The 14694-nt window shown below is 40.7% G+C and overlaps 2 protein-coding genes across 2 annotated transcripts; both read right to left on the bottom strand.

The window, feature by feature from the left end:
* abcb9 (ATP-binding cassette, sub-family B (MDR/TAP), member 9) lies at window positions 1-8845 on the bottom strand. Its single transcript, XM_058635355.1, has 13 exons — window positions 8585-8845; window positions 8464-8498; window positions 6224-6906; window positions 5276-5390; window positions 4945-5075; window positions 4336-4541; window positions 3872-4069; window positions 3061-3189; window positions 2755-2943; window positions 2134-2307; window positions 1643-1802; window positions 900-1036; window positions 1-447 (listed from the first exon to the last, which is right to left on the bottom strand). Exons 3-13 carry the CDS (start codon window positions 6903-6905, stop codon window positions 127-129), a joined length of 2442 nt encoding a protein of 813 aa, XP_058491338.1. The 5' UTR covers window position 6906; window positions 8464-8498; window positions 8585-8845; the 3' UTR covers window positions 1-126.
* Window positions 8846-10261: 1416 nt separating this feature from the next.
* zgc:113436 (uncharacterized protein LOC503528 homolog) lies at window positions 10262-14605 on the bottom strand. Its single transcript, XM_058635363.1, has 8 exons — window positions 14270-14605; window positions 13377-13570; window positions 12680-12791; window positions 12428-12566; window positions 11895-11949; window positions 11551-11808; window positions 11346-11462; window positions 10262-10788 (listed from the first exon to the last, which is right to left on the bottom strand). Exons 1-8 carry the CDS (start codon window positions 14436-14438, stop codon window positions 10522-10524), a joined length of 1311 nt encoding a protein of 436 aa, XP_058491346.1. The 5' UTR covers window positions 14439-14605; the 3' UTR covers window positions 10262-10521.
* Between the last annotated feature and the right edge of the window lie 89 nt (window positions 14606-14694).

Raw genomic sequence — 14694 nt, 5'->3', positions numbered from 1 at the left:
AAACCTGATCATAAACCGTCTCCGTTTACACCAACAGAGCCGGGAAATCCTACACTCTGGACCTCTAACAGCGGATCATCACCTGAACTGGTTCTGATCATCGTCTCCACACGCTGCAGTTCATTCTCAGTACTGAGCTTTGAACTCAGACTCACTGCTGCTGCTGCTGCTGCTTCTTTGTCTCCTCCGCCGTCGCTCTCCTTCAGGCCTCCTGCTGAGCCCAGGTGGGTTTAGGAGCTCCGCCCCCGTCTGAATGCCCAGGACCTGCCTCTGCACCAGTTTAGAGTAGAGCCCCCCGCTGGCCATCAGCTGAGCGTGCGGGCCCTGCTCAGCCATGTGGCCCTTGTCGATGACGATGATGTTGTCGGCCTTCTCCACCGTGCTGAGGCGGTGTGCGATCACCAGCACCGTGTGCTCCTGCAGGATGTTGTTCAGAGCCTGCTGAACCTGCGCGAGACAGTCACACGGGGGTAAATTTACAAGTTTACATCCAAACGCTGCAGCATTTTGGGCCAAAAAAACTAAGCTTTCAAGAATAAAATCTCAGATAAGAGGCTGAACGTGGAGCATCTTGTCAAGTTATACTTTTGTTAAGGAAATACTTCATTTTTAATCATATAAATATCAGTGTCAGGGCTTTGAAAAGACTATGTAACAAAGGAAGGAAGAGCCACATAGACTTGGGAGGAAATGCTCTCTATGTGGAGGAGGAAATGGTTGGTTGTGGTCACGCGAGTGCACAACTGCTGCTCTTTACATCTGCATGCTTTTCACAGAGGTTTTGAAGAAACTGTTTAGATTATTTAATAATTACGATTTTGGATCCAGAAGGAGCAGAAGTGCAGCGAGCACGGTGTCTTTGACGTGACCCGTGGGAGCCCAGGTCGCTGTGTACTTACACTGTGCTCACTCTCTGCGTCCAGAGCGCTGGTCGCCTCGTCCAGAATGAGAACGCGAGGGTTGCGGACGAGAGCCCTCGCGATGGCCACTCTTTGTTTCTGGCCCCCTGACAACTGAGTGCCCTTCTCTCCAACACCTGGGGGGGGGAAGTAGAGATGACTTGAGGTGGATTAAAGCGTTAGCAGCAGCGTTTAATCTCATCTAACAGCTACATGCAGTAACCTGCTAGACCTTTTCATCTTCTAGTGGGATGAATGTCATTCTTCTGTATTGTACTGTAAATATACATCAGAATAAGTAGGATATGAAGGATTATATTGACAGTATAGTCTGGGATTAAAGCTGCTTCCCCTACATTTATTTACAGCGTTCTTGCTTCTGACTGAAAAAAAGTGTTGTTAGATACAGGAAAAGTTTCTCCCACAATTAGACATTTGTTTTTACAACATAAAATAAGATAATCCATTTTTTTAAGGACCAAAATTGAGTAATTTACAGTGTTACAGCAGCAAAGACATGGGAAAGGTAAAAAATAATACACATGCATTTCACATCACATCACATTTTTTTGTACTGTGTATACAATACAAAAAAAATATGGACTATTAAATAAATAAATAATAAAAATAAAATAGAATAACCTGAAAGTTATACGTTACTGCAGATGATATTTTAATAATGGTTGTGCTGCACCGTTAAGGATTGTCACTGAGTGCAGTGCTTATATAAACATAATAATTACCTGTCTCGTAGCCTTCGGGGAGGCTGGTGATGAAGTCGTGAGCGTTCGCTTTGGTGGCGGCCTGAACCACAGTCTCCATGGAAACGTCACTCAGGCCGTAGGTGATGTTGTCCTCGACCGACCGCGCAAACAGCGCCGGCTCCTGCCCCACGAGAGCCACCTGCAGAAACACAACAACTCCAATTAGACTTTGTTTTTCGACAATCGGCCGCTAAACCAATTTAATTTGACTCACCAGAGTCACCAAATGTGTCTTGAGTGATATAAAAAAAATCCTTTCAAGTCCAGTTATAAAATAAACATTTATTTTGAAATAGGAGCAAATAGATTTGTGTTTAAATGCTGCAAAAAGAGAAGCTGGCGCAATAACAATATGTCGGTTTGCAGAAATGTGTTGACAGTTAAAAATAACATCACTTTCTTCGTTTAGAAGAGAATCCCTCTGCACTTCTACAGTGACGTGCAGACTATAAAAATATAAAGATACAGACCCTGGAGTGGAGGTAGTCGTGCTGAAAGGTCTGAACAGGTTTTCCATCCAGAAGCACTTGACCCTGCTGAGGAAGGTAGAAGTTTTCCAGCAGACTCACACAGGAGCTCTTTCCACTGCCTGAGGGCCCCACGAGAGCAGTGACCTCTCCTGGCCGCAGAGTGAACGACACGCCCTACAAAAGGGGAAAACCAAGTCAAAAAGTCATTTTCTTCACATGTTAACACAAAGTTAGACATCTGTTATTATTCTAGTGCAGAACCGTTATAATAGCTGCCTGTTTCTTGTGTGTATTTAAGTGTTTGTCAGTAGAAATGATCACTTCTAGGGTCGTGGAAGTCAAATTTCAACGGATATCTCTTATGTTTCTTGTCCCGACAACATCAAAGTCGCCAAAACACACACTTGTGCCAACGGAGGCACAAAGAAAATGATCAAATGAATTCAGAAAAACTTGTTTTCAGATGAAATGACGCAGAAACAAATAATGTAACATCATTTCTGTTTACGGAGTCCAAACGGAGGCAGATTTATAACATAAACAAAATAAAATCACCAAATGTTGCTCACTGTAGCTTTGATTTAAATCTAAAAAAGAATAAGAAGATGCCTGAGAACAAACCTTGAGGACATCAGTGTCAGGTCGCGTTGGATAAGCAAACGTGACGTCTTTGAACTCGACCAGACCGGCGCACGTGTCTGGAGCCTCCGTGCCGTCAGCTGGGTGTTTGGGTTCTCGGTCCAGATACTCAAACACCTTCTCCGCGGCTCCGACTCCCTGCATTAATCCAGTGTACACTGACGCAATGCTCTGTAAGATGTTTTTAAAATAAAAAGAGAAGAAGAAGAAAAAGCATCACCGTCTTGCCGTTATATACACTTATAACACTTATATAATAAAAAGAAATGTACAAAACTGATGACACACCTCGAGACATTCACCCAGCTCGAGCATGTATATGAAAAAAGAGATCAAGTTACCACTCGTCATCTGACGGGTAATTACGAGGTGACCCCCATAGTAGAGGACGGAGACCTCCAGAACAAGCTCTGAAATCTGAAATGCAAACACACAAGTACTGTGACACACAGGTATAGAGTTTTAAAGAATAAACCAATTAGATTCTTTTACATGTTGGAATTAGAGCCTGGATACCTGACCCGAGCTGGACCAGGTTTCGGGTCAGCTTAGGTCACGTCAGTCACGTTCTTTTAGTAAAATATTAGTCAATTTGAATGGCTTTATTGAAAATAACAGTGTAAACATTCACTAACTTGATGAAGAACAAGTATAAAAATGAGTGATAATCTCTGTCTTCATTCTGGAAATACCTGTGACTACCTACTCCTTGCCTAAACTAAAAATAAACGGCTACATTTATGAAATAATTCAGTTTTTTAAGCAATTACACACTTGTGCAAACATACTTATGAGGAAAATATTACATTTCTGCTAAATATTACACACTGGACCTCAATAACCGCCTTTTCAACTGGTTTAAATCTCATTAAATCTCATCTCATGCCATTTTTTCTGAGGTGTTAACCGTCTCAATTTCTAGTTTCAGGTCTTCTTCAATAGAACATGATGTCAGTTTTGTAAATTATGTTCCCACTTAGAGGAAAATAGATGATAAATTGTGTGACTGACAGCTGGTACCGTCCAATTAAAGCCGAGTTGCAGGTCTGTGAACGTCTGTAACGTGGCACGGATCTTAAATGTGAATGTGGACACCTACACGACTGGACCACATGTAGCAGGCGTAGGCCAGAGCCTCCTTCTTGTTGAGCTGGTACATGGCTAAGAGCTTGGCGTAGTACGAGGCCTCCTCCCCGCACTCGTTTGCAAAGCTCCGCACTGTCCTCATGGATGAGATGGTCTCTTCTGCCACTCTGTTGGCTTCTGCGAGAGTGGTCTGTACTTGTTTGCTCAGTTTCTGGAACGAGAAAAATAGAGAATATGTTTAATTGTTTAACCCTCAGAACACAGAGAATTACAACATACAGTATATACAGAGAATGTGCAATATAACGTGTCTTATATCCTATTTTTCAGCATAAAAATGATCAAATAAGCCAAAATATGACAAAATAAAAAAGATAGTTCTCAAGTTTGCTTTAAAAATATTGATATTTATTCATTCTGCCCTCTAGGAGGCGCTGTCAGCACAGGCACAGAACTGCACACACACACACTATATACCTTGTAGTAATCGCCGTAAAGCTGAGAGACGAGGCCGATGAAAGGGAACCCCATGATGGCCACGAGACTGAGCTTCCAGGAAATGCCGAACATGAAGAAGAGGAAGCCGACGGCCTTGATGGTGCTCCGCAAGAAGATGTTGACGTTCTGGGTGATGAGGTCGCTCACTTGCGTGGTGTCAGCCGACAGACGGGACATGATGTCACCTACAGGGTGACCACAGAGTCTCTGAGTCTCAGTGTAAATCAAGAAGAAATTCCCCGCAAACAACGCGGTTATCAAGCATTGAGTAAGTTGAGCAACGTGAAATTCCATTATTGTCAAAATTGAGACTGGTACAAGCAAGCATCAACATTCAGTCTCATGACGAATAACAACTCTATAGATTCTCATAGTATGAGACACATAATATTGTAATATTGTTTTGGGAGGAATGTTTTTTTTGTCACACACCTCTGTGTGGAAGCTTTTAGAATATATGAACCATATGAAGGTAATTATAGCGTACTATAAAGAGGAATGCAAACGGCAGCAGCAGCAACAGGCGGGAAGTTAGCCGAAAAACCACCTGCTCACAGAAGTTTTAAATAAATGTATCAGTAACGTTACCTGTGTGGTTTTCATCATAAAAGCCAATCTCCTGCCTCATGAGAGTTCTGAAGAGATGGCTCCTGAGTCGAAGGTTCAATCGAGAAAAAGTCAGGGAGAAGATGCCGCCACGCACTCCCATAGCAAATGAACTGAGGGGCAAAAAAAACACTTGTCAAACCACATTTAAATCCGGCATATTTGTATTATTTGTTTTTATTTTCAGAAGACACAGATGTATTTTTGTCAATTGTCACAATATCACCAAATAACATACTATAATACCTACTTTCATATATTCAAACGCCTGTGCCACTTTACACTTTAATATTAGTGTAATTATGTCACTCACCTGACCAACGCCAACACTCCCAGGATAATGACTGGTTCTGCAAAGTGCTCCATGCTCTTGTAGTTCACAATGCCGTCAATGGCTCTGCCATAGTAAAGCGGTATGAAGGCTTCACCTAGAGGTACAGACACAGATTGTAATATATGTTCAGTTTTAATGATAACTTTGTTACTTGGAGCAGAATATTCCTATTTAATAAGAAATTTAAAAAAAACACTCAAAATAGATTCATCTAGTAAATAATTCATAATAGGTTGAACGAGTAATCATTTCAGCCCTTAAATGCTAGTTTAAAAGAATGAATAGATGTTTCACTTTCTAATTTCTGACACTAACCACTGACAAAATGGTTCCTTTGAGAGAACAATGAGCAAGTTAATCTATGAGCAATATTCTGACCTCGAGTCTGATGATGAATTATAACAATAATCATTAACTAAAGCTCTTTGTCAGAAGGTCTTCATGTGCACATCACACAGGCGACACATTCATGGTATAACTGCATGAATATGGGTTAGTTATGCACGTAAACATGACATAAACATGAAACCAAGAGCCCTGTTCTTTATGTTTATGTTGACGGTGGAATTCAGCAGGTAGTTATTTAGTTCCAAAAGGTAAATGTGTTGTATAACGTGCAGCGAGTGACACATTCTTCACTTCAAGGTTGTCATAAAACGACTGTGTCAAGACCTTGCAAGACTGATGCAATCTGGTGTAACAGGGAGACGTCATCACTGTGACCGTAGAGGTTCACCTTACTGTGTTAAAGTGTGACCAAACCCCCCCTTTTTCTGTGGCTAAGTCCGTCCTGTCCAATGTCTGATTATGAAAAATGTCAAGAAGTAGTGGGCTGAGAGCTGAGTGAAGGAGAGGAGTAGTATTCACTGGATTTCACCTGAAAAAAAAGTGGTTTATGGGGTTTATTTATACTTTAAGTTCACTCACACACAGCTGAGATGACGAGGAAGAAGAACGCCACACACAGCAGACCAGTATCCTTCCTGGAGAAGCTCATTAAACGTCCCACTGTAGCTCCAGAGCGGGTTGTCTCCTTCTTCTCCTCTTCTTTCTTCTGCGTCTTCTTCTCCCTCCTCTCACAGCCCACCTCCTGCTCCTCTTCACCAGCTGTCGCCATCAGGCTGTCAGTCTCCTCACAGCTTTCTTCTCCCGGGTTGTAACTCCTACGTCGACTTTTCACCGGGCTGGACTCCTTCCCTAGCAGAATCCACAGGAGCATGACACCCACAGAGGAGGCACAAGTCCAGCAGATGAGACTGAGGAGCCAGGGCTGCTGTGACAGAGGCTTCACCTCGGTCAGCATGAGCAGTTTGGCCATGGCGTAGGTGATGACGAAGAGGCAGATGAAGAGAATGAGGCTGGTGAGCGCCGAGACCCTCCGCGGGCCGTGCTTGTTGTTCCACGTCACACCTATGGAGGCCCCGAGCAGAAGGGAAGCTCGCAGCAGGACGAACCCCCAGAGGTCCAGCGCTGACTGGAGGATGTTAAAGTTCAGGGCATCTTCACCGAACGTGGCCAAGTGTGATCCATGTGCATAAAGGACAGTGGTGAGGACGACATCCAGGAGCGTAAACAACACACTCAAGCTCACGCTCACTTTGATGCCCATGCTGGTGATCGGGGAAGAGACACAGGAAGTTATAACCAAGAGTGATTAGCATTTAGACTTTAAATTAGGGCTAATCTGGTACAATATTCAGTATCAGAATCAGGAGACAGGGAAAATTAAATTTTAAAACCTTTAATATAACATAAATGCTTCACTTCAAATGCACAACACGCTTTAAAGCAGGGGTTTCAAACTCAAATGACCTGGGATATTCCATCGTGATATTGCAATAGCAATATTTGTGACAGTATTTCACAGAATTCTAAAATAAAAGTGTTTAAAATGGAGTGATAAACAGTTCACGATGAAAAACAAATTTATCAAGCAAAATTAATCTATAAATTGGACTGCGACGATTTTTCAAATAATTATTTAATAATCGATTAATAACTTAATCATCAACTTTGGTTGAGTGTTTTTACAGCAATTAAAACAAGCTTTGTTATTTTTCAGCTTCTCCTTTGTTCCATATAACAAAAAGTTTTAGTTTGTGGACAAAACAAGACATTCAACAACATCATCATCATTTCCAGTTTTGGTAAACACTGATCAACACATTCTGACATGACCTAACAAGTAGTTGATTCATCAAAAAGATAATCAACGGATTAATCGATTATGAAAATCTGTGGAAATTCAGGCTTGTGACATCAGTATGTTATCGGACACAAGAAAGTGGTACAGAGGCCTCCCTTCTTACACAAATAGAATAGAACTTTAATTGTCTATGTACAGTGCCTTGAGATAATGTATGTTATGATTTGGCACTATACAAATAAAATTGAATTAAATTGAATTGAATTGTGTAATCTTTAAATATTCATCATTTAACACTGTTCAAACCAGTGTCAAATGAGTTGATTAAGCCTATCAGCTCCACACGACTCTCTGTGTTTCTAAATACAACGGTGTTTAGAGCTTGTGTCGCCTGGCGACATTCCTGCACTGTAATCACAAAGTGTAATCACAAGGCGGACAAAAGAAACAGCCACATTGCACTCGTAGCGCAAGATGTCTGAAAACAGGTTGGAATATGACAGAAGACACAAAGAAGTGTGTATAGCTCAGCCACTGTATACACACTCCCTCTCTCAGGTCTGATTCTTTGCAAATAAATAATGTAGTGCTGCAACTAAGAGTTATTTTCATAAACGATTCATCTGTCGATTATTTTCCCGATTAATCGAGAACTTGTAAAATGTTGATCGGTGTTAACCAAACCAGGAAATGATAATGATGATGTTATTCAAATGTCTTGTTTTGTCCAAAACCCCAAAAGCTATTCAGTTTTAATGATCTATTTGTTATCTGGAGCAAAGAAACCAGAAAATATTCAATTCGTAGAAGCTGAAATATCAGAGAAAATTGTTTTAATTATTTGAAGAAAAGAAACAACCCAGTAAAACCAATGAATCAACTATCATAATAGCTGAATCGAATAATACCACAATTTACACACAGAAGATTTAAATACAGTTAATCCGGCCAGAACTTAGGTTTATCTCAAATTTAAACAGAAACAGCGCCAAAATATGACAATATTATAGATTATACTTACTTTTATTTTGAAGGAGTGTACTTCCGGTCAAGTACCTGGATGAATGTAAAAATGTGAATCGTGAGGTAGTACTTTATCTGTTTTTAACTGTCTTTATGTAAACACGAAATAAATGATATACCAGTAAGACTGCAACACTCGTTTACTACGACATTACAAAAAAAGTTAGCCGTTAGCAGGCTAAAAGAGTTGAGTTACGTCAGGTTACAAGTGCGTCCATGTTAATTACAAAGAACAACCGCAATGTTGAAGTAGGCGTCCACAGGAAGCGTCAATCATTTACCGCCGTGTTTGTATAATGACTGTTAAAATGCACAGTCATGCGGCGCAGTGTAGAATAGTGTACGCGCTAACTCGAAAGCAAATAATCCACAAACTGATCTTCCGTAGCGAAGTGAACGCACCGGTATCAAAGATCGACTATGTCACAGAGGAATTACACCCTTGTCAGACGCTGTCATCCGCCACAAACACGCTAAATCGCAACAGCCACACATACAACACGTTGAAACAAAACTAAATACATCTGATTAATGAATCGGTTGCGACCGCGATTAAACAACGTGTTGTCATGCGCCTTTGTGTAATAATTTTCGCCAGTCAGTGAAATATTTAAATTAAGTTGGTATAGTAAAAAAAACAAAAAGGGGGAAAAAAAAAGATTGAGATATAATCATCAACATTTAAGTGAATATTTTTTATCATTATAAAACCCTGTCAAAAACACACCTACCTCAACCCAGCAGTGGTTTTAAGGCTCGGAAAAGAAGGCAGATTGAAACATCTGTCCGTTGTTATCCTATCTCAACGTAAGGCAAGGATTCCGGAAGTCATGGCCACGCCCACCAACACCAAATTAGGAGAGGGAGGTTTTTCTTCCTCAGTCTGGGGCAAAACAACTAATGATGGTTTTCTCGATTAATTGAGTAACTGTTTGGTCCTTTAAATGTCAGAAAGTGTTGAGTGTTTTTTTTTTTAAACCTGGAAATGATGAAAGCAAACCAAAAATAATGTTAATGATCTATTTGTTATATAGAGCAAAGAAACCAGAGTGAATGTGACGTGTGAAACATGAAAAGTTGTTGTGTACAAAACATCTGGTATTTAGACAGAACATCACACACCATCGTGAATTCAAACATGTTTGTGTTTATGCTTGGAGCTGCGGTCATACAGATCAACATTTTATGGACCAATAGTTGACAGATTATTCAGTTATGAAGATGATGGATTAGTTGCATTTAAAACCGCATAGATTAATATAGATTGCTCTACTCACTCAATGTGAAACAAATAAGACATTAGTACAATTACGTGTCAGCGTCCATCTGTTGAAGTTGCTACAGGAATAATAATAGATTATTTATTTGTGTCGTAAATCCAAAGTTGACAGAACACTTACTTTTGTAAATAAAACAGCAATAATTAGCATTATATTTTAAATATTTTACACTGAAAGTGGTCTTTTGTACTGACACATAGCAACAGAGTGTCCAAAATAACGGACGATACAAAAAATACTTTTTAAAAAATAACAAATGCTCTGAATTCGTGGTCAACTGACACAGGCATTTTCTTTCTCAACCATCTAATAAAAAAGCAATATTTAACATTAATGATACACAATTTCTCATCTCTCCAGTCCTGTGGACTGATATAATGTATATATAAAAAAAAAACAAACTCAACATTTGAGTTAATTTAGCTAGTTTCTGAGAACAAAATATAAACCTATAATGTCATAATTGGCCTGATTTATTAAAAATCTACTCTTTCATGTAATGGCTGCACACGAGGCTTCACACGTGAAACAATACCTTTTATTTCTACATATTGCAGCTCAATAAATGTGTTTTATGACAAAGTGAAAATGAATAAGTTAAGAACGTTTTTATGAGAAACAATGAGAGTTTTGCTTGAGTCAGTGAATTCTGTGTCCGAGGTTCGTCTTTTTACTGGATTTCCAGCGTCTTCTGTCCAAGATGTTCAAACAGCATCACTGTGACGTGGTCATGCTCCGTCTGTGTGTCTCTCTCGTCTTCCGTCTCCGTCTGAAGCTCAGTGTGCGTCAGACTCGGTCAGGTGATACACCGGCTCCGTCTTGATGTCGTCTGAGCCGCTCTGCTCGGTGGACAGCACCGTGTCCACGGGGAAAGACAAATATAAACTCTCACTCTTGACTTTCTTCGGCGAGGGCGAGTCTCCCTCGTCGAACAGAGGATCCTCAATTTTAAAAGTCATTGAGGACGCGTTGGACGTCGTGGTCTTGGCCTTTTTCTTCTTCTTCTTCTCTTGTTTATAGGCTGCGTTCATGTTGGTTAAAACCTGTGAGCAGTGAAACATAAACATATTTTATTCAACACAAACACATTTTAAGGTCTGTTATCATTATTGACACATTTCTCAATTATTTACTTGATTTAATTGTTTTTTGGGCCAATTTTTCCCAAAACAAACTCTATCAAATGGCTTTTCAATACACAATTATTTCAAATTTAAATATGATTTAACAGCTGGAATTCCATTTGTTTTTATTCTATTGTTCAGTTAAGAAAAAGTTAAGTTAAGAGTTAATAAACGACAGCAGATTACTGTAATAAGAAGTCTGTATTTGCAGGAATAATAAAGAGGATTACAGTGGATTTATTGGACTGAAAGGAGGACTTGTCTATCAAAAGTGACCCATATCTGCATTTGCACTAGTTAACACGGGTTAAAACAAACCATAGTGAATGTTTTTATGGTATTAAATTCTTATTCTTCCCTTTATTAATATATATACTATTAGTATATTTTATTTTTAGGTTTTTGTGACCCTGTAAGACTCCAGATTACCAGGCAGTGTGTGGTGTGCGATTTTTAAAAACAATAACATGATTTACCAGCTGTTTGACACAGTTTTGCTGCGCCTGCATTATTGCCAAATATGTGGACGCCTCCTCCTTTGTGGAACACATATCCTGCTCTAGTTCTTCATAATTCACCGGGCTCAGTAACATCTACAAGAGAGGAAATTTAAAGACATTAAATAGCAGACACTAAAACACACACAGTCAGAGAAGCAGTTTACTCCCAACAGTCTCTTACCTCGTTGGGTAAGTTTGCTTTCCTGTTGAACATGAGGGAGTAAGGCGTGAACTTGGTCATGGGGTTGGTGGACGTGCGGAACAAAAACAGCACGGGGTCGAGGAAGTCGTCCCACTCGCTCTGCTTCTCCGTCACCATCTGCACCACAGCTTCCCTCAGCGTCGTACTCGTGCAGTCGTGGAGCGGGTTGAGGTGAGGCTGATCCACGGGAGAGACCTTCTGCACGACGTTCCATCTGTCGGCCAGCTGCTTCGTCACCTGCGAAACGGAAGAAAAAAACATCTGCCGTGAAAGCTGCGCTGAGGAAAAACAGATCAAATTCATTCACCCGTTTGTTTTCTCACCTCATCGCAGAAGTCAGAGTTCTGCGAGCACACGATAGTTTTCGGGGCACCGAACCTGCACAAAGAACAGAGGACATTGGATTTGTTCGGTTTCAGGTTAAAAATAAAATCCTGTGCAAGAGTCTTGTGTTTTTGGTGTAACTGAATCATTAGAATCAGTTGATCAAAAAGATTTGTTCACAGAATCGTTCAGTACTTCCTACATGACTGGAGCACAGACTACTGAAATACCACTGAACGTTGGGTTGTGATTCGGCTCACGATCACCGGCTTTCAGCAGTGCTGTCACTAAAAACACCAAACTCCTCTGTTAAATATTGACATTTTAGACATTTCCTTTGCTAAATGTTGGAAATTAAGTCTTTTTAACTGATCTACAGTTCGGCACTGTTCGCTTCCATTGACGACATTCTCTGACCAATCAGTCCCATTTTAGTATCGGCTCAGCTTGCTCGGCACCTCGTCAGAGCAGGTACTAAAAACAAGCACCAGGTACCAGGTACTATCACTGACGGATGTAAAGTACCATGTACCTGTAAATACACTTGGAGACGCATCTTGCAATAGAGAGGCCGTCGGCCTTTTGTATCGGAAACACTTCGGGCCATTTGCTGAAGTAATCGATGAGGACGACGACATACGTGTTGCCCTGCCGCGTCTCAGGAAAAGGACCTGGTGAGAGAAGAAGAGAGAAAACAACACAACACAACAGCAGTCAAGCAAAGAGTTAGAGAAGAGCGAAAGAAAAGCTCACGTGTTCATTTCATCATAGGTGAATTAATTACCCATGATGTCGATCCCGACAACGTCCCACGGTGCGTCCACTTTTATGGGCCGCACGGTTCTCGACATGTTTTTATTCCTCTCCATGTGCTGACACGTCTCGCACACTTTGATCTGAAACAGGCAGAAAAACCTATTGTAAAACAACAAAAACACAGAAGAAAACGGATTCTCTTCAGTCTCTTGTTCAAGATTTTCAGGATTCCTCCTCAAACACTGGACAACTACCTAAAAACCATCAGTGAACCGTATCAGCAGATTACTGAAAATGTGTCTTTACATAAATGTAAACACACACAAAAAAGCTCTGGCACTTTATTTAAATTGGCTAGCAGAGCTGGGAATCAAACCCTTTTGACTCCCTCTACTTCCCCACTGAACCACCGTCGCTCTAAATGATAGGTGGAAGGAACAGGTGCAACAGCAGTAAAACATAACGAGTTTTATTAATGTGTAAAAACACTGATAAACAGACATGTTCAACTGCTTTAATCCCCACTAAAGTGTATATTTCTGCATGTGTGTGTAACAGTGTGTGTTTGGCTCCTCTAGTGGACACTTAACATTTAGCGACTTCTTCAATCATTGAAATTAGGCAAGGTGGTTATGGTGGTTAACACATTTTCCTGGTAAGTCAGATATTTTCCGATCGCTTTCCACCGTCTTTAACGTTTGAAACATAAAAGGTGCAACAAGTACCCAGTCCACCACGTCATTGACGATGCCGAGCCAGTAGTACTTGCTCTGGATCCTGTGAACGGTCTTCTTCTGGCCCAGGTGATTGCCGATGTCATTGAAGTGGCAGTCGAGGAAAATCTGCCTCTTCCTCTCAGCCTCGATCACCACCTCCCTCTTCTCCTCTTTCTTGGGTCCCACATAGTACATCGTGCCGTCTACAGGTGGAGACGAGTGAAGGGGACGTGTGAAACGTGAAAAGTTACAGTCCTCTGGTATATAGACATCACACACCATCGTGAATTCAAACATGTTGGTATTTATGCTTGGAGCTGCGGTCATACAGAACAGCAGAACCGAAACATTATCGTTTTTGGCATATTTCATCACTATTTTGGCCTCGTTTTATATTGAACTTTTATTATGGATTTTCATGTGTGTTCAAAATAATAAGCATCAACCTAGGTTACAATAAATCTATCAAACCTATATGTCTTAGAATTTCTGCTGCTCCCTTCAGGGGTCGCCACAGCGAATCAACCTCCTCCATCTCACCCTGTTAGAATTTGACTATTTAACTAAATATTAGGCACTTTTTAATTATTTACACCAGTCTCCACATGCAAATGTGAGATTTTGAAGGTAAATGCACTCTGTTCTCATCATGCTTTGACAACACCATCATCTGGCAAGCATCAATAGTTTACAGGTTTAGATGGACCTAACATTCAGCATGAAACACTAAATAAGTGCGCCGAATTTATCAAAATGTGCTTTAGATTCATACTATATCATAATTTGTGTCATAGGAAATACATAGTTGAAGAAAACCCGGTGCGAATGTGTATCTGCAAGTTTTCTTAATGGAATTTCGTGACGTGAATAAGAAAAACAGTGTTTTTCCGAACCAAACTTACCGTCAATCACGAATTTCTCTGCGTATCTTCGGAGGTTCTTCTTCCGTAAAGAATTCATGCTCTGAGGAAAACAGCCTTTGGCAACATAAGTGTAAATGTCACCGAGTTTGTTGGAGCTGGACTCGACCACCTCCTCCTCGGCGACTTGCAGCGAATCCACGCTCAACATTTTAGCTAAAAATCTTACAGCTCACTTTTATAAAAACCTCAATAAACGTAAATGTTCCTCAGGCCGAGCCGCGGTTAACCGAACACAAAATAATCCACAACAACATCAGGTACAAGGCATGTAGGTCTTTGTGTGAGTCTCGCCTCCTGACTCTTCTTCTACTCAAAGCTTAGCCGGAATTTATTTTAAACTAGCGCCCCCCTGTGGACCAAGACTAGTAATGCACTAACAACAGCACGTACAGTATATGTAAAGA

Source organism: Solea solea, chromosome 8 (assembly GCF_958295425.1).
Source record: "Solea solea chromosome 8, fSolSol10.1, whole genome shotgun sequence".
Taxonomy (NCBI): Eukaryota; Metazoa; Chordata; class Actinopteri; order Pleuronectiformes; family Soleidae; genus Solea; species Solea solea.
This window is presented reverse-complemented; position numbering and strand designations above follow the sequence as displayed.

Excerpts from the sequence above, each read along its gene's own strand:
- abcb9 (XM_058635355.1), bottom strand. The coding sequence starts at position 6,905 with ATGGGCATCAAAGTGAGCGTGAGCTTGAGTGTGTTGTTTACGCTCCTG. Across the intron at positions 5,391-6,223 it reads CCTCGTCATCTCAGCTGTGT|GTGAAGCCTTCATACCGCTT; the intron begins GTGAGTGAACTT and ends CTGTACCTCTAG. Across the intron at positions 448-899 it reads ACGCAGAGAGTGAGCACAGT|GTTCAGCAGGCTCTGAACAA; the intron begins GTAAGTACACAG and ends TGTCTCGCGCAG.
- zgc:113436 (XM_058635363.1), bottom strand. The coding sequence starts at position 14,438 with ATGTTGAGCGTGGATTCGCTGCAAGTCGCCGAGGAGGAGGTGGTCGAG. Across the intron at positions 12,792-13,376 it reads TCAATGACGTGGTGGACTGG|ATCAAAGTGTGCGAGACGTG; the intron begins GTACTTGTTGCA and ends TGCCTGTTTCAG. Across the intron at positions 11,463-11,550 it reads AAGCAAACTTACCCAACGAG|ATGTTACTGAGCCCGGTGAA; the intron begins GTAAGAGACTGT and ends CCTCTCTTGTAG.